Source organism: Hylaeus anthracinus, unplaced genomic scaffold (genome assembly GCF_026225885.1).
Source record: "Hylaeus anthracinus isolate JK02 unplaced genomic scaffold, UHH_iyHylAnth1.0_haploid 11981, whole genome shotgun sequence".
Taxonomy (NCBI): domain Eukaryota; kingdom Metazoa; phylum Arthropoda; class Insecta; order Hymenoptera; family Colletidae; genus Hylaeus; species Hylaeus anthracinus.
Window position 1 is genome coordinate 3,151,197 of NW_026534329.1, and position 22,709 is coordinate 3,173,905.

Consider the following 22,709-nt stretch of genomic DNA (forward strand, 5'->3'; position numbering starts at 1 on the left):
TTATACTACAGTTTCATATTTTATCAAGTCAAGTCCGATCTTCTAATTACACTCCGTACTTGTTATTTCTATCTGATAGTAATAAAAAGAAATATGTGTTATATTTCAAACGTAGATATCGCCTTTGTATAAAACAAAAGTTTGACGTCAGGTACAAAGTACGTGAACATTAATTTTGTTTAGAGAACAAAAGGATAGAGAAATTAGGCGACTGACCAGCTCATATGTAAATTATTGGTTTATTACAATCAAATGATAGACTGCCGACATAAATTTCCTAATATAACTTATATTAATTCATAATATTTCGCTTACTCGAGTAAGCGTAATAGTGATCCCTTCTAAAACTACGTACTCGGATAAATATATTACAATGCTTTAAATTACTAGACGAACAGTTAGGTAATTCAAGTTTTTGTACCGTTTGAACTACGAGAATTTTAAACGTTTTCTCAAATTCATTTCACGTCAAGCTTGTACCCTTCCTCGCCGAACGATTTTATCCATATAGAAAGAGATTTATTATATAATGAACACATTTCTTTCAAAAATGGAATATAGTCGAGTTTATTGAACACACGAAATGTGTCGACTATAATAGGAAGCGATTCCAATTTTCGTCAGAATCCGCTTACATTTGTAAGTACACGGACTTATCGCTTCCGATACGTTTGTCGCTCGTCTTCTTAAAACAAAATGTTATCAGTGTCGTTTCTTGTAACTCTTATTATTTGTGGCATGCCGTTTTTCTGGCTGTATCACGTTGCTATACTTTTTATAATATTTTATCTTTGGATCTCTGTCCTTATTTCAACGCAAACTTAGTTGAAAATCAATGCCAGATGGTTTCGTATGAAAAACAATAATTTTTAATAATTTAAAAGAGCCCTACTCTGAAATCATTTTGTTATTGCTTATAGCATATACTAAAAAATGCAGTATCATTGAAAAAATAAAGCTCGCTTCGATACCTCGGACATGAGATAAGAAATCAATAAATAATAAGTTAACGATATAGAAATAACGATTCAGAAATAAATGACCAAACTTTAGTCGCGTATTCTACGCACCTTTTTCTTCAGTTATAAATACCTTTTGTTTTCAACAGAGTTTTGTAGTAATTGCTTGTAAATAATAATAGTACGCGTAGTCAAATGAGTCGGCTGAGAATTGAAATCGATAAATTTTTATTTATAGACTCGTCATAAATTTTGTTTAATGATGCGTTCTCGCCAAACTCTGTTATAAACAAAATGTTTATAGTTGGAAAAATGGCATTTTCGGATTCACGTTCGTATGACCTTTTTGCATCCTTGTGATGAGTAGAATACACTCTTGAAGCCTGATGACATTTCTGTGAAATACCCTATATACATACATACCTATACATATACAGGGAAACCAATTTTAATCTGTAAATGAATTTACCTTGGAAAGTTAAATCGAAAATAAATTAAAATTCGAGACGAATTATTTTGAGAGGAGTATAATCAGTTTTATAAACAGAAATTTATAAGTAGTGTTGTTCGAAGTATGCTGTGGTCATTAAAATTTTGTTTAGTAAAGTTATGTTCTCTGACTCTTTAACGCGATGATAAATATACTTTATTTCTCAATTTCTTAATAGAATTATACAACATGCAGTCTGATTGACCTAATAAATTCCATAAACGAAGACTTATATAAATGATCTTCAACTGTTCCCCTACTTAAACAGATCAGTTTCTTTGTATGTATATTGTTTCGTATCATCAACGATTGTAACGCAATAAATTCAGTACATATTAAGTGATTTACCCTGTATACATACCCACATTAAAAAGAATCACACAATGATTAATTTTAGAATATTTTTCAGCTCTGTTCTTTAAAAGTGATAATAATGACTAAAATAATTAAAAATATGAAGTTGATTGTATAAAATCACAAACAGTTTTGTTATGTCGAACCTGTTTAACATATAATGTAACCTTAAACTTGACCAATAAATGCAATATATTTACGTGTTACACGATAATGCAGATTCACTGTGTAGTAAGTCCATGGTGTTTGTAATTAATTGTGGTTCACAATTCTTGCTATGATAAACATATCACATTAATGACCTGTTGATCATGTACTTGATTATGTATTAATGAAATACTTGTTCAGCCAACTTAAATCACATTAACTGAAAACAATTGAATCATCAAGGAATCTTATGTATATACAAAATCAATAGAAATATCGAGTATAATGTCTAGAGCATTTTGAGGCATATGAAAAATAAGTTTAAAGTAATATACAATCTTTACAAGAAGAAATAAATACCTATACTTTTACAAATACTTGAGTAAGGTAACTATAGTTTACAGGCAATTATACTTCCATTGCAATGTACTAGGCAACCCATAAACGTTTCTTATTTTATAATTTTATATCAGGTGGAGAACTCTTGAAAGGATGTAACCAAAATTTATACTGTGATTAGTGTAAATAAGAAAATCGGTATGTATGAAAGCAGCAATATTTGTCATAATGACATCAAAATGGGGACCAATTTGGTAATCACAATTTAGTATATTATTAACAATTACACGTTCTAGCGCTTATTAACCGCTACAATGTTTGTCATGGCAGCCAAGAAAGACAATTTTGTGTGTCGTGTAAAAATTTAAATAAATGCAATTAAAAACGAAATCGTATTTCTCGTATTCTTTGTTAGCACGTAAGTTTCACTCGATCCACAAATGAGGACATTTCGGTGCTGTTGAGTAGTCAGTCGAATTCTTAGTTTCTATCGATAACCAGACATTGAAATTATTGAACGTTACGCGCTGTAAGAAATCATCGTATTTTCATGTTTGATACATTTTAAAATTCGCTAATTATCAATCGCAGATAATTAGAGTTCCATTCACTGTGCTTCTATATTGTATAATAAAAGTATGTATTATTACAACAAGCAGTTCCAAACGAATGTAATTTTTCTTAATACTGTACGGAATACAATTGTATAGACATAAAAATTGTTACTTTTATATCAGGTTAAAATCAGTCAGTGAAAATTTTCGCGATATATCATGCGATCAAACCGTTTATGATAGAATACGGATGACTACATTCACTTCTTTTTTTTTTCATAAAAAATTCAAGAAAAAATACATCACGAAAGGAGTATTTCACACAGAAAGTGAAAGGTATAATTTTCCTGAGTATTAATTTATGTTTAAAGACGATATATGTGTTTGTGCGTACATGCACTCGCAGATTCCGTACACACATATACACACACACATGAATATAATGGAAACGAATAATTTTGCCAGAGGTAAGAAACATGTGTGTATACAACACGCACAAGGCTGATTCACACTATTCGAACCAACGGAGTTATTTAAACAGGTGGATCACAAAGATATTGTTACTACACAGCGTATCGAGGTCTGCATTATAAACACAAAGTTAAAAATAACAAAATTGATAACATAACTTGATAGCAATAAAAAATGGTCATTTCTCGGTTGTTTAACATGACCTTACGATTTTCACTGATATGTATTTTCAAAAGACTTTAGAATGCACGCATCTCACTATTTGGATGTGACAGTAAAAATACAGTCTTAAGTTTTTTATAAGAAAAAATTAGAATAGGATGGAAAATTGCGAATAACATTGTTAATTCATTTAAAACGTTATACCATAAAATATTATGGTAAATATTACTTAATAAAGTACAGTAGAAGTATTCAATGGTATACAAAAATTAAATGTCATTTAAGTACTAAAATTGTTGTAAATGTAATGACATGATGAATTATTAAGTCAGCACTGATTTATGTGCAAAGTTTCACTTCGTATATTATATTCAATCTTTCACTATCGACGATAATATGTACGAGCTAATAGAATGTTAATGTACTAGTTGTGTGTAATAGTACGTATAGTGTGAACCAATCTGCTCTTTACACGTTATTGTATTATCCAGTTGCTATAAATTTATGCGTATTTTTCATGACCACAAGAATAATGAAGTTTAATATTCGATTCCAATGGAGATAAAGCGATAAAAATTGAGTTTTCATTCTTCTCGATTAATTTGTAACAAATGATATGCACCAAACATAGTTTAAAAAAATCCTAGAGATGCTATGAAGCTATTTTGTTTTTCAGCATTCGTTAATTCGAACCTAATAGAATTTGTAAGTCGTGATGCTACAATAGGTATATCTAAAATTTGCTCCCACAGTATAATAACGTGTAAAGAACTGTGAAAGCAAAAATGTGACTCGTCTTCATCGTAGATCGTGGACTGTCCGAATACATGAATTACATGAACAGTTTAGATTTGACAGTGAACGAGATAGGAAACATATTTCAGTGATACCGAAATTCTATCAATAACAATATGACATTGTTGCCCGCAACGCAATAAAACGTGAACATCGTCCATCTACCGTAATATTGAATTTTGTCAATGGTAATGCATCATAGATCATCTTAATAGCTATATGATGTGTGAGAATTATACGTTATATTCTCGCGATTAATTTTCGTCCGACGATTCTGTTGAACTTTGTGGCATGGTGTTAAACCAATTTTCTCGAACTCCGGTACTCCTAAACATAAGTTGTTACGTTGTAAAGCGATGCGATAATAAAAATAAAAAGCACGATCTAGTTTTGCAATTACCTTGTTCGTTGACGAGTACTTATGGGCAGTGTAAGCGAAGTTCTGTAATACTGAGGTGTAGTACTGGAAGCTGTTTCGTCCGGTCTTCTATGTAACGTCATAGTTTCATGTGGAGAAGTAACTAATTCATCCTCGTTATCCAGATAGTAACGAGAACCTGTCGCGCTTTTGCAATTTTCGCATTCGCTCCTATAATCATCGGTATCATCGTGAAGAGTAGGAAGAGCTTGCATACTGCAAGTGCAAGCTACCGATTCGAAACTTCCTTCTTCGTTAATTTCATTTGCTATGTTTAACGACGGCTGAAACATATAAAAATTATGTAACGCATACTTCAAAGATTGCGTATACGCGTCACAGGTACTACGTATATGTATTTGTATATAAGTCTCATTCCGTACCTTAAAATCATTGGATTTTTCCGATTTATGATCTAACTTCTGCCTTTCCATTTGTTGTAATCCCGACGAAGAAGAAGCTGTGGAAGGTTGTATTTGTACATCTTCGTAAAATGTATTTGAATTTGTATCCTCCCTTGTATTTTCTTGATTGATTAAAGCGTTTTGCTGTACAGAATGTTGCAAATTTGGCGAGGCAACATTGGTTGGCGAGGGTCGTAGAAATTCATTCTTGGAGCAATCGCTTATAATATCTCGTAGTCTCGTACCAGTACGAGTAGTCAATGTCCTAGGAATTGTTCGATGGGCAGTCACATTAGAATTGGACAAGGTCGCGGATATTGTAAACGCTCCAGATTGACGAGGGAGAGTGGTATGCGTTTGATAATTTTTTGGAATAGCGGATTGTAAATTAGACACAGGTTGCACAGTTACATCCGGATGCTGGCTAGCAAAGTTTGGGATTCCAATTGGAGTAGGTAAATTCTCGTAAGTACTTGTCCCCATAGTAAAACTCGTAGTAGAAGTTCCTACGCTAACGCCTGGAGATAGCGTTTCGTTTTGATTCGACTGACGATAACTAGCATATATATTTGGATTTGAAATTGGTCTACTCGGCGTCGACATTAAGCCGCTCGAATCTGCTATCCCACTGTCGCATATCAGCGTCGATGGATTTCCATTTATCCCACTTTGCGTGCTTCCTACTAGCGATACGCTAGTACGACTATTGGCACTTGTCAGATAGCTGTTTGGAAAATTTAGTTGAGGAAGCGCTTGAGGGTTCATCGATAGAAGAGCTTGCTCAGCTCTAGCTGCTGCCACGGCTTCCTCATAAGGTGGCGGAGCCTCCCCACGTGGAAAGTAGTTGCTGGGTGGTTTCCACAATGGATAACTAGCTCCGCATGGAATGTCATCCATAGGAACACCGTGCGACAATCCATCTCGTTCTAAGTATCCCATACTACCTAAATTTCTTTGGTCCTCTGCCAACTGTCTGTTCTGTCTTCCTGCCACGCAAACTATTACAAGAAAATCAACATTTTTGTTGTAAGGTCATAAGAAACAAACAAATGTTAATAAAGTACTTTGTGAAAGATAAAATACCTCGTATCTTTCTTTGGCGCAAGCGATGTATTAAGAAAAACAATAGACTCAATGACAACACAGCTGTCACAAAACTAGCGACGGATCGTAGTCCTATGTCATAATTTGCAGTAGCATCGGTTGTATTGCTGCCAATCCCATCGATTTTGTCGTTTGACAGAGACGAAAGTGTATCGTCCAAGCAAATATACTCGCAACAGACATCGCCGCGACGGGAAGATTTACAATCTTCCTATTGAGTGCAAAATGAATGTTCAATTGCATGCCTCGTATCATTGGAAAAGAATAATGCAATGCCTTAAGCAACGCAACTACATTAGGATTTAGTATACCTCTGCAAACTTGCAAACGAATGCTTTGCACCATTTTGGATTGCCATTATCGCAAACACACAATGTACAAGGTTCTGGACCAGGAATGTAATATGAACCACTTTCGTAAGATCGTCCTTGTTGATCTTTGCAGGTAACGCCGCTTTCCGCACGAATAACTGGAAAAGATCCGAAGAGAACCTTTGGAAAATTTGTTTAACGTAGCTCTTTCATCTATCTTTTATCTCGTTTATTGTTATACGTGATCGTTTAACCGGTTACTAACTCGTGTTTGGAAGTTACAATCCGTACAGCGATTCGTACAAAACGGCTGGTAAAACGCGGCGCGCGCATATCGTATCAAGCGAGCGAGCAGGTGAGCGGCAACAATACATGCGTCATATGCACGTTACGTCAATCAGTCCGTCCAACTAGCGAGTTTTCGTTAAAAATTGTCGCTCGATACGAACGTATCAAAAAATGAAACCGTAGATGGTATTATACGAGCGTGCAACGCGCGAGAATTTCAATCGATGCACAATGCAAGCTGCGTATTTCGAAACGACGAAGAATGGTTTCGCTGATTCAACGAATTTTAGGCGCGTAGTTTTAAAGGAATGCCAACAGCGAATCGAACGTACGATGCGAAACGCCAGGATTGGCGGACAGGACGAAGAGATCGAGCAAGGAACGAGGGACGAGACTAGCAAAGAAAAATAGAAAAGACGAGGACGATAGCAAAGACAACACGAGCTTGACTCACCGTTAAAAAATAGAATAAACGCGGAAACTGCATAACCGAGAAGGTTACTGCCGCTGTATCTCATTCTGCGTTCGTTATCTCATCATAATCGTGACCCCTCGGCGCGGTGCAGCAACAAAGCGAAAGAAAGGCTATCGTTGGACGTTTCAAACGGGATTCCGTTCCGTCGACTCGTCGTTGCGTCTCGACATTTTTCACGACACAATGCCAGCCAGCACCTCGCACTAATACACCTGTATCACGGGCCGCTTATGCAGGAGCAACAGTTATTTTCGCACACCTGCATATCTTAGAAACTCTTCTTTTACTCCCAAGTGTCCTCGCACAGTATGCGTCCTCTCAAATAGGCACACCAACTTTCACCTACTTGCACCTACTTGCACCGACTCCCGACACCCGACACCCGGAATGATCGATTAGTAAACGGAGCAGCTATCGGTGTCGAGCACCGATACCGGACGTACCGCCATCTTCGAACACCTTTGCCAACCTGCCGCTGGAGCAATCGACTCCATCGGTCGGTAACTTCTTCTCAAAAAGGTCGAGCAATAGTTGAGCTCTTAGGTTGAGCTCTTAGGACAAATATCAAAGAAATTAATAAGATATTTATGTGCAGCATTATATGCAAGAGAACGAACATTTTATATAGTAACATTCTTTTTAAAAACGACAAAATTAATGTCACTTTTTATTATCAAACCAATCACTTAGATTACACGTCTGTATAAAAATTGCAGCTTCCAGGGGAAAAATCCGCCAAACTTGCCTGGCAATGAATGAGTACAAATACTTAACATATATTAGGTGGTTTTTTATTAAATTTCGACACAGTCTTCGGCACGAACTTATGGGACGACCTAATACAATACTCCTTTTCCAATATTTTCTTTCGTATCCCTTTCGCACGATCCACTACGTCAAAAACGTAGATACGTTCGCGTATCTACCTTTTGCCGATTTCACACTGTTCTCAACTGCCAAGAAAAAACAGAACAGAATCAAAACAGATTCTTCTAACCTACTACCCGCACCGGGATCACAATTCACAATTTCGAGCAAAATGTAAAGAAAATTTTCAAGTAACACTGGCCCCATCATCCGTTCTATCCTAAAAAGAAAAAGAAAAAAACAAAAAATAAAAAAATAAGGAAATTTCAGCCAGGAAAGATGAAAAACGAAGAAAGATAATCGGCAACATTTTGTGCGATCGTTGAAAGGAATTTTGAAAGTACTATTATAAGTACTACACAAGACGGAATCGAAACAGCTTAAAGTAGTTGGTATTCGAAGAATACCATCATGGAGAAGAACGACGATGCTCCCGAAGACGTTAAACGAGCTACGTCTGTCGAACGTGAAATAAAGAAGGGGGAAAAGGATGACACCTTCGAAGGATACCCACGCGTACAAGAAAAGAAGAAAAGATGGGAACACTGCGACAAGCCTTCGAAGAAATCAAAGGCACACTGAAGATATATAATCCTTTCAGTATTTCTACTCCATTTCGCCTTGCTTTTTTATTTTCTGTTCCCATTTCAGCGATAATAGACGTTGAAAATGTGCCAAGGGTAGAAAAGTCTTCGAGTTAATTGATTAATCTATCAGGAATGTACATGGTCTTGTAATGAATGTTTTCAGCGACATAAGGCAAAGTCGGACGGTGACTGCTGCGAAACGCGAAGGGAAAAGAAGAAGAGGGGACCGAAATTCGCTAAGATTTCGGTGTTTGGGGAACCGTGTACATTCCCGAAGAAAGACATCATTCCTAGACACTGTTTGACGAAGTCAGATTACCTCGATATATTGGCGACGCCAAGGTAACATTCTAATTGGCTCTTGAATATTTATATTATATAGCATACAGTGCTCCCGTTAGATCGCTTAGGATCGAGTTACGATAAAATAGAGAGGTACGAGGATCGATTACCTCTCCTCGACTCGATCAACTTTCCGTATAAGTATTATTTAATAAGTAATAAATTGTCACTGCTCCTGTCGATAATTCTACATTTTGTTTTCGAATAATCCTTCTACATTACAAATACATCAAGTAACTATAGCTCTAAATGTTCTTTCACAGTCGTAAATGCCCCCCAGACTGTCACAAGCAGACCGTGCTCAGGAGATTGAGGCCTGTATCGCCCCGAATCAAGGAATTAGCTCTACCAACCAGACATCGAATGCTCATAACTTTACAACAAGGCGCGGCGATATTACCACCGGCACTTTTGGACAATCTAGTTAAAACTTTGGAGGACGAAACTTGCTTAACTCCAGAGTAACGTATCGATCTTATCGCTCGTAGTTTGTTAATCGTTTCGAAATCTAGTTCTATCATAGACATAATTCTAAAGGAGGGCGAAAACGCAATAAACATTGCAAATACAACAAATTTTCTTTTTCAATCATTTCCGTGTGACTTTGTTTCAGGCAAGCAGCGGTCGTCCAGCGGAAAAAGAAAGCCTCGAAGAAGAAGAAGAAGAAGGAGAAGGATCAATCGCGGCTCAAAGAACCAAGCAAACCAAAGAAACAAAGCAGCGTAGGGCCGGCAACCGCGGGATCGTTGGACAAAGACGCGGTATTGTGCCAGTATCTGATAGCTGAGCATTTCGTGAAGAGCATTCTGAAGAGCAAGTGTCCGATTCCCAAGTCAGAGTTCAACGACGTCGCGGAAGTGATAGTCAGACGTCTGACCGACGTTCTCGAGTACACTCCGCAGATAGAGGACCGGAAATCGCAACAGTTGCGTTTCTTGGCTGACGTGGTAGCCTGCTGGATGTCGGGAGTGATGTCTGAGGTCGCGGAACTTCAGAAGGAAAAGCTCGAGGAACGATGCAAGAAGAAGAAGGTGGAGATGGAGATGGAAGAGGAAGAGGAAGACGAGGACGAGTACGACGATAAGGACGAGGATCGAAGAAAAGATTACGATTGGTTGGAGGATGAAGACGAGGGGGAAAAGGATGAAATGGTCAAGATGAGGGACGTTACCGGCGACGATGTGGGTGAACCACGAAGAGAGGAACCTGCGGGGATAGTCGAGTCTGAGGCGTTGATAGACGAGGAAGTGGAAGAAGAAGAAAGGGATAAGGATGTCGCCCTCGAAACAGAGCCTGTGGAAACAGTGGAAGCGGAAGCAGAGACCGAACCCGAAAAGCAAGACGTGGGATTGGAGACACCAATGGTTGAAGCTGCAGAGGTGGGAACTGATGCAGAGGCACAAGAGAAAGCGAGAGCAGAAGCTGAAGCAGAAGCTAAAGCAGAAGCAGAAGAGAAAGCAAAAGCGGAAGCAGAAGCAGAAGCTAAAGCACAAGAGGAAGCTAAAGCTAAAGCAGAAGCTGAAGCTAAAGCACAAGAGGAAGCGAAAGCGGAAGCAGAAGCTAAAGCACAAGAGGACGCTAAAGCAGAAGCAGAAGCTAAAGCACAAGAGGAAGCGAAAGCGGAAGCAGAAGCTAAAGCACAAGAGGACGCTAAAGCAGAAGAGGAAGCGAAAGCTAAAGCAGAAGTTGAAGCTAAGGCAGAAGCAGAAGCTAAAGCACAAGAGGAAGCGAAAGCTAAAGCAGAAGCTGAAGCTCAAGCAGAAGCTGAAGCTAAAGCACAAGAGGAAGCTAAAGCAGAAGTTGAAGCTAAGGCAGAAGCAGAAGCTAAGGCAGAAGAGGAAGCGAAAGCTCAAGCAGAAGCTGAAGCTAATGCAGAAGAGGAAGCAAAAGCTAAAGCAGAAGCTGAAGCAAAAGCAAAAGTAGAAGCAGAGGCAGCAGCAAAGGCGGACTCAGCAGTCGAAGAACCAATCGATGCCTTAGCCGATCAAGCCAAAGAAAGAGAAGAAAAAGCGCCTGTCGAGGAGATCAAAGAAGAAGATCTACCCAAAGACAAGGTCCCTGTCGAAGACTTCGAGGATCTATTCAAAAGCGATCTTCCGTTTATTACGTTCGGCAAAATTATCGACACCGTTTATCAAATGATCGAGAACACTCCCGAGAACATGGGAGAAGATCCAATAACAAATGGAATACACCGCGTGATCTACGAAAAATTGACCAACATCGTCATGTTGGAGGATCCAAACCTCTTGACGGAGGAGCTGAAGGACATCGTGGACGTGGTGTGCGGGAAAATCGCTAATTGGTTGAGATCTCTTCTGAGCAAATCGCAGATCGAGTTCATGGAGAAGTACATGCCAGTGGTGGAGTCGAAGGAAATCAGAGATTGGACGAAATGGCTGGAGAGCATTAGCGACGCGGCTATAGGTTGGAATATATGGATACGCGGAGTGATTGAAAAGATCGTCGAGATGAAAGGAGCGGAGATCACACGAGGCGAGTGGAAGGACTGGACAAAGTCCGTCGACACCGGGGCTCTGCTTTGGAGGAGATTCCATTTGCAAACTGTGCATCAAGCGCATCGTAACGTCGTAATGATGCTTGGTCGACAAGTCGTCAAAACAGGGACGAAAGGAAAAACTCCGACTACGTCGGAACAGGTGATCAACACTACAGAACTGCAAGCATAAGATTCAACCATTAAAACGAAGGATAGTTGAAGGATAGTTGCACTTCGTAGACTCGAGTTGTACATACATCGAGCCTGAGGTTTCTTTCGTTTAAATAATACTGTGTAATAGATGCACAATATTTTATGTTTTGTAATCCATTACTCATTCATTTTGTTCTATCATCTTTCACCGTATCTCTGAAAGAAGCGTAACATTACGTTTCTATAATTTATATTTATTGTTATCGTTCGAAGTTTATTTTTATATTATTTTTTAAACTGACAATGAGCCTTTTACCACGAAGAGAATTTATGAACGATAAGAGTAAATAAAAATCAAACGAAATACTATCTGGAGAGTACGACGAGTGAGGCAGAATATCCCAGTGAACAACCAAAGAAATTATTTGCAAGTCGCGAAAGATTTTTTTAAGACAAATTAATATTTTATTGTACATTTAATGTCTTACGCTGCAAAAATAGTGTCGGTCAACGGTGACGCGGGACGGTATGCTACATTAGAAAATTACAAAGTAATATACGTATATAAATTATGATGTATTCGAACATTAATACACGTGAATTTTTTATAATAATATTCCACCACTTCTAGGGAAGCGAAATACTTTAAAATATCGTACTACATGGATAACATGTATATTTCCTTAACTGCTACATCTAAATTGCTGCTTATGAATAATTTAAATTTGATTTCGAATATTGGCTTAACAAGATGTACTGTCTCTTTCGAAGGCAGGGACGATTAAGGATTAATTTCAGATGCTGACTTTCTCTTCTTTCTCTTAAATTTTATTATTAACCTGCGAATCGCAAACGATATTTCCATTTTCCGAGGAGAACTTTAGATCATAGCTGTTCAAAAGCCAAATAGCAAATAACGATTGCAGCTGAGAAAACTATGTATGTAAAAACCAAACGAACCGCGTTTATTCTAATGATACACGCGTGAACGCGTTTCTCAAATATTTGCATGAACATTATGCTTTAAACATTCATCACGGAATATGCTACACTTTTTTGTCACGATCGGCACGTATGTAGAGTCGCTATAAGAGGCGTATGTTATTTTCATCCTCGATAGTGATTACTAGACTGTGAATGTTTATGCAAATTCATATTTTCACAGCTACAGAAATTGAAATTTAAATGAAAGTATTTTATTTTCTAAGCGGTATCACATGCACATTACCCAATAATTCATATTTCATATATTTTGTTTATCTTCTCAAAGATTTCCTCGTATTTTCACCTGCCATAAATTCACAAACATTCCCAGTCTAGCGTTTATGTTCAATTGCATGTACGTACATGTATGTGTTTAGTTGTAATATACTTCGTTGTAATATACGAAATATTAGACTATTGTAGTTTCTCAGAGATCGAAGACTTTTTTTTACGATTGAATGATCTCAATTTGCTGAAGAATGCGAGTTCTTCGATCACAGATTTTATCCCACTTTCGTACAAAGTGTTACGTTCTCGTAACCTCCATCCGTCCACACAATTTTTTTCCAAGTCAACTAGCTGCCAACGAATTCGTATTTGAAGACCAACTATCGGCTGCGAATAATTGTTACCACCTCATTGTTTGACTCCCTCACCGCGAGACCAGCTCGTCCCACTACCAAGTCGCAAAATTATAAATACTGGTGCAAATTGAAAAAAAAATCTTTTCTTCACTCGTTGTTACGCCTGTCCTTGTTCTATGCTTCCTTTTAACGCGCCAAGAGTTTGTACGTCGTTCATAGTTCAATTGTAATCATTCAGGTAAGCACAATTTGCTCGTTAATCACGAATTATCGCGCACAAATACCGAACCACCAGTATAACCATAACATTGGAATCGTATCTATACCGTTCTCAATCTCACAAATACTGATTTAAGTGCAAATGGTTTCGAATGAGAAGATACAAATTCTGAGGTGTACTAGTGTTGTTAAAAAAATATATACGATAAATTTGTCTCGAGGGAACGTCTGCGATGAATTCAAAGCCACATTTTCTAATTACGAAAGAAGACTTGTCTTCTCGTAATACTTGATAAAATATTTGTATTTAAACTTAATGAACAAGTATCGATGCTAAGCGTCGAGTTAAATGTTGAACAAGTGCCTATCCATCTAAACTATATTTACTGCAGTAGGACTCGACAAAATTTCAGGTGTCTATTAAAATTTGAGATTTTTATCGTAGATTCTCGTCACTATAATTTCAAATTGAGGACTCATGAGAGGATCGAGCCACCTCGAACGTTATTCGCGACAAGAAGGTCTTGATTGGTCTTAAAGCTTCCGGTTGGTCTTGAAGTTTTGATAGGATTTAAAGTTTCGGTAGAACGCGAAGTTTTGATCAATTTTGAAGTCTCGATTGATCTTCGGTGTCTTGGTCGTTCTCGAAGTCTCGATGACTCTTGAAACTTCGGACAAGTTTCGAACATATTGTATAAATAAATAGACGAATTTATGGGTTCACGAAAGATTTCCTTGATATTCCAAAAATGCATTTTAACTAAGTTAAGCATTTTCGAAACAAACAACGAATTTCATAAATATTTAAAAGACTTCCAAGTAATTTACGGATTGGCAAGTAGGCCAACTGTTTATTAAATTATAAATTTCTTGTAATGAATACGCAGAGATCGTTTCACTTGACTAGTCATACTCGACGTGGCAATCTTTTTGTCATGCAACAATACACTTGTCCTCCCATGCATGAAAACAGTTACGAACGCAAATAGAACGATTCTCCACGAAGAACTAGAACGAAAACGTTCCTCTAAATAAGCGTTCGTTTAAAGAAAAAGTTGTTCGGAAAATTCGTTGGATGCGCGTAACTTTGATTAAGAATTAACATGACAAATCTCGTTACGTGCCGTATCTCGTTGTTCGCGTTGGCATAAGGCATCGTAATAAAACGATGATTAATCTGCAGTTGAATTATCGAATACGTAAAAGCTAGTTTACTTTAACTCGCGAGGCGTCAAATATGGAAAATACCCGACAAAGCGATCATGATAATTTATTCGTCGAGCAGGTACACTTATGTGCTGCACGGACTGCTTACGTTGTGCAATATTGACAGTAGGTATCACGCGGGAAGCTTCGAAACGATTAAACATGCGAGTGGAGGACGCGCGCGTTAAAAACGCATAAACAGCAAAAACAAAAACTTTCCGGAAAAAATAAATTCTACGTGAGGGGGCAAAGAATTGAATCACGTAATCGGAAGCACTATCGATATTGGCATATTCGCTGAATGGCACGTAAAGCGATTTCAAGAAGATTTTATTTTTATATCGTGCAGAAGTTCTCTTTTCGTAATTAAAGAATATCGAAGTAGAGGTGTTTTTAATCTTGAAATATAAAAATGATGAATATCAGTTGTCTGTGTCTCAGATGTATCTCTGAATACAAGGTTTTCCGATATTCATGTTTCTCTTGATTACGACTAGACGTCACTAGTATAAAACGAGAGACACTGCGAGAGGCTTAATCATTTTTTTAGTGAAAGAGCGAGTTTCGTTTATAAAGGCGCGTCGTCGCGTGATTTAACCGCGACACTTAATTCATTTGATTTATTTGATGCTTGGTGTGCAATTTGCCACCGTGATTTGTTATTATCGTGATAATAATCAAATTGTATGAGTGACGAGCGTTTATAGAAAATGTCTGGAGCCTTCTTAAAAGAAAAGTTTATGAATCTCCAAGCACCACATTGTCACGATTGAAAACAAAAATTACAGATATTTGGGAAAATGATGGAGATGTAAAGCACATGATCAAACGATGTATATGGAGCGTGTCGTAAAGGATAAAAGCTGTCATTAATGCAAAGGATGGAAACACAAGATATTAACAATATTATGTACAGTAGTAGCGTATTATGTTACTTAGTTAATAAATTACATCAGTACAATTTCAACAACCCTTTAAATTTTACGGAAAACACGAAAAATGCTTAAAATTTATAGTGGTCCTAATTCGTTGGCCAGGGACTGTATTTTTCAACTGCATAAGGACAAAGTTTTAGTTCCATAACCATCTTCACGAGTAAACCTGCCACCGAAAGTGTTAAAGCGTCGTTTGTACAAACGCAATTTCGTACGAACGAGCCTAAGATATTCGTGGAAGAGTTGGAGCAATCGAGGCCGATCAGAGAGAAACGCGAAGCCTGCAGTCCACTTTTTCGAAGCGGCACCGGTTACACGTGAATCGTAAAGTGTGTCAAAGAAAAAGTCCACCGTTCCCCACTCCGGCCGAAAGAAAGGTAGAAGCGTCGACTTTCTTCTTCAGGGATAGCCTAGCCCTGACATTGCCCGCGCCCGCAGCCGCGTTCAACGCACCACGTTCGCGATCGCGTGAATCCTCATCCGCATCCTCGACAGAGGTCTGCGACCGCGCAAACTCCGGCACGGTTGTCGGCATCGACCCGGCTACTTCAGCATCGTCTTCCTCGCTCGTGTCAGCTTCGAGCTTCCCGTCTCGTTTCGCCCGACTCTCGCTGCTTTCTCTTTCCCCGCGTATTTCGTGTCGTTCGCCCACGGATAACTCGTCCAAACGTTTCACTTTTCTCCCTCGGCTGCCGAAATTCGACGGGGGACGGTACTCGTTCGCGTGCGACCGCCGCCGCGTGTGCATCGACTCTTCCTTTTCACTACGCATCCTCGCCGAGCTTTTCATGAGTGCAATCGTCCCGCGGATACGCCAGCGGGTCTATTTCGCCGAGGATAAGCACGTGAGACCGAGGGACGAAACCCAGACCTCCCCAGAATTGAGCACAGGTGAGCCAACGGCGTCGAGAATATCGGGCCGCGCGCGAGTACGTTAACCCTTTCGCAGCGACTTTTGTTTCGCCATTAACAGAGCTTCCGGTGAGTGTAGAAACTTAGGTAACGAAGATTGTATAGAAGGGTTATTTTGAAAAAAAGGATGGTGAAAGGTCGTAGAAAGTGTTGGTCGATACATTTGTGGTCGATATGGTAAACGTATCGTGATAATTTCTTACGAAAACGATATAGTACTTATGGGGTTGGCCTCATGTAAAAGACACGGAAAGATTGTAAACTACAGCCAGTCCTATAAAGTATTCCTCTGTATTTGTTGAAGGAATTTGTTTAATTTAAATCAGGGCTTCTTGAACTTTTTTCACTCGTGACCTCATTTATGATCGCGACTTTTAATCGCAACCTATAAAGTATAAAATAAAGATATGTAAATATTTTGTGATGATTTATTGATCAGGTAACGATATGTACGAGTATGAAGAAATATAGTTGTAGAATTTGTTTGAAAACATACAAGAAAAGTTGTAAAATTGTATTTGTTATAGTTACAAAAATTATATACCTCATTTTTCATCAAAACTGCATTTTTTTGCAATAACATAAAGAAGAGAGAATATTAAAAATTTAACATTAAAGTCTCGCGACCCTAAGATTTCACTAAGCGACCCCATTCGGGGTCGCGACCCACGAATGCTTCATGTCTCTAAATAAATTTCTAATTGCAAATATATAAATGTGTGAAGCCTGTCATTTAAATTAAACAAATTTCTTCAACAGAGGGTACGAATACTTATCGACTGTACATAGGGGCTGTTTGAAGAGACAATTAGGGGAACATACGTGTTCCAGCAGCTGCGAATGGGTTAACTCGACCATACGATAGATCTGTTTCGATGGTTCGTAACCTCTCGAAGGGATTACTTCAGCGTAAAACGCGTATCTTATCTTCGTATTACGCGAGGCAATTTGAATACAACGCCGACAGCGCTGACACGCGGTAACACTTTCTTCAATGTCACGAATAATTCTCGTCGAAGTCGCGAAATTTAACCGACTCGGTGAACAGGAATTTTGTCGCGTGATAAATACGAAAGTTTATTTTATGAACGTAAATATTTCACGAATTGGCTGTCTGCTTCTTTCGTGCTAATCTATTTCAACGAAGTTTATCCGATGCACGGTGCGAGTAAACGTGGTACTATCTCCCATTTTTCAGTAAAGGACGGAAGTCTCGAAATTTTTCTGCGATAATCTTTGAGTAGTATTAACGTCAATATCGGTAGGCTCGTAGTTCAACTACATGGTCAACATTTGCGTTAAATTGTTGCGCTGTTCTATTACGAAACTATGAAATTATTCTGGAGCTTTAAATCAAATCATTACGTTATAAAATCGCAACGCATCGCCTTGTTACGTTTCATTCAATAGTAATTTACTTTATCCAGCAATTTGGTCCACCCGTTGACACGGACACAAAACGATAATTTGGCCTCGAAGAAATAGTTTTTTTATGCCTCTACACGCTTCTGTATTTACGCGTACCGGCGTAACAAAGTGGAGTATCGTGACCCCGAGTAAAGTAGCGAGCAATGACTAGCTATATTCGATTGGCTTATCGGCGTGTTGGCGAACTGCGGGGAGAAACGAGGCAAAGTAGGAAGCGACGTGGGAACCACGCGTTCGGTCAGCGTACGAGCGTGAACGAATTAGAAGACTCTGATAAGAGCGCGCGGCTAGTCGAGCAAGTCGATCGTTTTAGACGCGATCGCTGACTCTTTCGTATCGTTTCAGGATGACGTTCACGTGCTGGGAAGTCTTATCCCTGGCTGTGTTGGTAGTGATTGGGCTGAGGGTCCTACTGAAACTTAGCCTGTTGGTATGGAAGAAGCTGATCGCGCCCAATTTCGGTTTCGGAATCGATCTGACCAAGCAGGGCAAGTGGGCAGTGATCACCGGTTCCACAAGTGGAATCGGAAAAGCCTATGCCGAGCAACTCGCGGCTAAGGGTCTGGACATCGTCCTGGTCTCTAGATCTCTGTCGGCACTCGAGGAAGTCGCGGCGGAGATCAAGCAACGATACGGCGTCGAAGTTCGTATCGTGGAGGCAGATTTGATGGATGGACAGCCTGTCTTCGCGAAGATCGCTAAAGCCACCGAGGAACTCGAGGTACGCTGCCATTTATGATAATAACGATGATGAGTTATGATTAGAGATGGACAAAGTTCAATTTTTTGGGGGCCATGGGTTAGTTCTATGAGCATTCGTATCATCTATGTGTGTCGAAGAAATTAGTCTAAATTAAATGATAGCTATATATTGTTTTATTGTAGTGTATATATTTATAATGAAGTATTTACTTGGAAATATTAGAGCTAAAATATTAGAGCTGAAATATTATTGAATTTAGAGCTTAGAGACATAGAGAGTACGAATAATTATAGGGCTGGCTGTATGTAAGAATGGTGAAAAAGATTGTAATTGTTAATTAACTTTTGACGAGCATATATTCTATCGTTAAAAAACGTTCTAACATTCTACTAAAAGAACATGTTTTGTGATTGATACAAAGTTCAAGGTTACTCAGGGTCAACGATCAATTAAGATCGAATAGTGCAACACTAACGACAGAATTTTAAGATATCTTGATACTTTCAATTAGAATTCCATACTCTGTCAAATTCTGTCATAAAAAACTGATTATTCCAGATATCGATATTGAAGAGAAAGATATTGAGCTAATCTAAGAAATTATTTATCGTGCCAATATGACACTTCGTATCTACTCGTTACACATTACTCGAACAAACTGATGTTACGAACTACACTAGTTGTGCACTTGTTCTAACTCGAATGTACAAACAAGTGGCATATGCAGATCTCGTAACCTACATTTGTTTCAGAAATGCTCTCGGGAATTTCTTACGCGAATCGATCATTGTTTTTGAAATACCGCTCGGAGATAAATTATTTCAGTCAGTTGTCTCTACTATTCGTTTCGATTAATTGTAATTACATCTCATTAATCCTTTGGCGACTGCGGGCGCCTATAGTCGCTTAAAAGTTTTGCGACACGTCTCGTGAAAAACTCCACGTTAATATTAAATTCGTAATATTTATACTAACTCGGTTCAAAGATATAAATAATATTGTTTCGATGTAGTGAAATTCAGTGTTTTGATTATTAACCGACTTCGAAAGGGAGTAGGTTACTCAATTCGACGTGTATATATATATTTTTTGTCTACAAAACATATTTTCACAAAAAATGCATCCCTACCCGAAAGTTCGCCGTCAAAGGGTTAACCCTTTGCAGTCGAGAGGTGACTCTCAGTCATCGTTACGTTTAATTTCTTTGGAACTCGAAATGTCACTAAAATGATTGTCGGTGCGGTAAAGGTTGACCTGATCGTCAAATCTCGATAGCTTAGCATTCGTGGCAATAGAATGCTAAGGATGCATCTCGAGTTGCTGATACTAAAAAAAGGTAGATACTAAGAAAAGGCCTCGAGTGCAAAGGGTTAATAATAAGAAATCTTCCGTGAACCTGGCGTTAAATCATCTAATCCATCATTTTCTGCAGGTCGCGGTGTTAATCAACAATGCCGGGGCGAGTAGCGAGCATCCTGATTTATTCACGAGCAACACCGAGGAGAGTATAGAGAAAATCGTAAAGTTGAACGTGTCGGCTACGACGGGAGTCGCGAGAGCGGTACTTCCGAAAATGTTCGAGCGCAGGAAAGGAGTCCTCATAAACATAAGTTCGGCGTTGGCAGTGATACCAAGCCCTTACTTGACAGTTTACGCGGCGAGTAAAGAGTACGTGGTAAAATTCAGTTACGATTTGGCCGCAGAAGCTGCCCGCAACGGTGTCACCGTTCAATGCGTGATACCTGGCCCAGTGGCAACGAAGATGTCAAAGATCAAGTAAGCGACCCGATTGACTTTCAATCGGTCCACTTCCGTTCGTTTTGCATATCTTACGCTGCTCGCCGACGAGGACTTATGGATATTAACACCTGCGTCATCTAACCACGAGTGACTCGCATAATCCGCAGGGGGTCGTGTTACCGAATCGTGGTTGACGTTCGTAGTTTACTGTATCGTGTATTCAATTAGATCCATTTCCTGTCCGGGCGCGAAAGACGTAGCTCAATTAGACACGAATTAAGGAGGGTTGTCGAAGAATTTTTATTTCACCTAACCAATGATCGAAGAATGTCAATGTTTTCATACATAATAGTAGACATCGACTAACAAACACAATTTTTATTGTTTACTTTTAATCATTTCTTTTCATCGACGATACTTGTCCTCTTTTTCCAACGAAAGCAAGGAATGAAACAGATTATTAAAGTATGGATTTGTAGCCAACTATTGAATTATAATTATAATTATTCGTGAAGCACGGTGATGAGAAAATTCAAACGTCTAGCATGTTGCTTCTTTCGATAGGAAGCGTTTGGTTTTAGTTGACGTGGCTACAACAATAACAGACATGACTAAAACTAAACAATAAAATTCGTTTTCGTTAGTCTAACACGTCTACTGTTACGCGTTACATCAAATAAAAATTCTTTTCTCTCTTCGCATGCACGATAATAGCCTCTTATGCTAAATTTTGATTAGAGTAGGTTTATGCGAATCATTCCGTACACTTCGTCAAGCAACTCGTCTAACTACAGCCTACTTTCAGAAAAGCAACATGGATGGCCCCGTCCCCGGAAAAGTTCGTGGAAGCGTCGTTGAAGACTGTCGGCATCGAATGGTTAACAACTGGATACCTGCCTCACTTCTTGTTCACCGCTTTTATACAAACATTGCATTGCGTGTGCGAAAAGGGCGCGATATGGTTGATCTCGAAGCAAATGTGCAACATAAGGGCCCGCGCTTTGAAGAAAAAGAACCAAGCGAGTTCCAGCGAAAAGGAACCGCTCTCGAACTGATCGTTGAGTTTCTCGTACTTTTATTTGAAATTCTCCATTTTCATCTTTTCCTGCTTCCCTCGCTGGATCGTATCGCGAACATTGACATTCTTTTACCGGGCAGAGACGAGCACAATTTCTATCTAGATAAAAGCTTTGATTGATTGCAATTTTATTCGTTAGATGGAATCGTCTTTCGAATCGAACGAAGACGCGATTAACCTGACAACTATCCAATTAGGATAAGCGTTGCTAATAAATCACTATGCGGTGTTTTTATTGTTCCCTATGAATTTCGTTCATCTTTGCCAGGTTTTTAGCGTGTTGATCGTCAGGTGCGAGGCAACGAAGATCTAGGAGAAAGGAAGATCAGCCTGCAGCGCATAATACATCGCTGTAGGTCAGAGGTTTTAGCCTAAGTTCTGCCAAGCGATAGTTACTCGACATTGTTCATATTCTATTCACCATAGCAACACACACCAGTTCTGCTCAACGATTACTTTTTACATTGTTTGTTATATTTGTATATTGTTACGTTTATACACGTCTATGTTATATTTATATTGGTAAGTGTTATACAGAGAAATAAAAAGTGCGAGTCTTTTCTCGATCGTTTCCTTGTGTTTCTAACCTTTTAACTATTTCCATATTCACAAAACACGCGCAGTTAAACGAAAGAAAAGATGATAAAATCCTAATTAGAAGAAGTGAAATAAGCCGTAAATAATCTAAAAAAATGTAAATTTCAAATGTCGAATCACTCGAGACACCAGAAGGCTGAAATAATCGTTAATTTATCTATAGTTTTAACAGAGAATATAAAGACAACGTTCGCGTTGGCTCGTGCCAGCTTGCGCATATTTGTCTGCTAATTTTCATATTCATATGAGAATCATGTCAATACGATGCAATTCAAAGAACACGTATGATTAGAATAGTAGAAGTGTAATTATCTACTTCGCGAAGTTTTTTCTGGAATGAAACGTTTGTTAAATGAATAGTTAATGCAAGGATGCGAATAGGAAATACACGAGGGAAATAAGTTCCTAAGAAATTCATCATGCAATTTTGATAAGGCACCTCGGGATCTTATCGGTCAGTTTTAGGCAAAAACAACATGGCGCTTGATTTTCACCTACCCTGCTCGCCCCATTTCGCTCCGTGCTACTTTCCTATTCCCACGATTAAAGAAAACTATGAAAGGAGGAATTTTTCCTTGATGTGCAGGGAATGAAAGAAAATCG

The 22,709-nt window shown here is 38.7% G+C and overlaps 2 protein-coding genes and 1 pseudogene across 2 annotated transcripts; 2 read left to right on the plus strand and 1 right to left on the minus strand.

Moving 5' to 3' along the window:
- Window positions 1-983: 983 nt before the first annotated feature.
- LOC128885544 (mucin-12-like) lies at window positions 984-7,797 on the minus strand. Its single transcript, XM_054139634.1, has 6 exons — window positions 7,251-7,797; window positions 6,509-6,666; window positions 6,177-6,408; window positions 5,073-6,091; window positions 4,672-4,973; window positions 984-4,598 (listed from the first exon to the last, which is right to left on the minus strand). Exons 1-6 carry the CDS (start codon window positions 7,312-7,314, stop codon window positions 4,526-4,528), a joined length of 1,848 nt encoding a protein of 615 aa, XP_053995609.1. The 5' UTR covers window positions 7,315-7,797; the 3' UTR covers window positions 984-4,525.
- A 267-nt stretch (window positions 7,798-8,064) lies between these two features.
- Window positions 8,065-13,512, plus strand: LOC128885573 (DNA ligase 1-like; annotated as a pseudogene).
- A 2,766-nt stretch (window positions 13,513-16,278) lies between these two features.
- LOC128885383 (very-long-chain 3-oxoacyl-CoA reductase-like) lies at window positions 16,279-22,075 on the plus strand. Its single transcript, XM_054139401.1, has 4 exons — window positions 16,279-16,539; window positions 18,334-18,709; window positions 20,124-20,467; window positions 21,237-22,075. Exons 2-4 carry the CDS (start codon window positions 18,335-18,337, stop codon window positions 21,484-21,486), a joined length of 969 nt encoding a protein of 322 aa, XP_053995376.1. The 5' UTR covers window positions 16,279-16,539; window position 18,334; the 3' UTR covers window positions 21,487-22,075.
- Window positions 22,076-22,709: the final 634 nt, after the last annotated feature.

Bases quoted from the DNA above. Each gene is read 5' to 3' on its own strand.
- LOC128885383 (XM_054139401.1), top strand. From the start codon at position 18,335: ATGACGTTCACGTGCTGGGAAGTCTTATCCCTGGCTGTGTTGGTAGTG. The intron at 18,710-20,123 runs GTACGCTGCCAT...CATTTTCTGCAG, and splicing joins AAGCCACCGAGGAACTCGAG to GTCGCGGTGTTAATCAACAA. The intron at 20,468-21,236 runs GTAAGCGACCCG...GCCTACTTTCAG, and splicing joins ACGAAGATGTCAAAGATCAA to AAAAGCAACATGGATGGCCC.
- LOC128885544 (XM_054139634.1), bottom strand. From the start codon at position 7,314: ATGAGATACAGCGGCAGTAACCTTCTCGGTTATGCAGTTTCCGCGTTT. The intron at 6,092-6,176 runs GTATTTTATCTT...TTCTTGTAATAG, and splicing joins GCGCCAAAGAAAGATACGAG to TTTGCGTGGCAGGAAGACAG. The intron at 4,974-5,072 runs GTACGGAATGAG...TATATGTTTCAG, and splicing joins AAAAATCCAATGATTTTAAG to CCGTCGTTAAACATAGCAAA.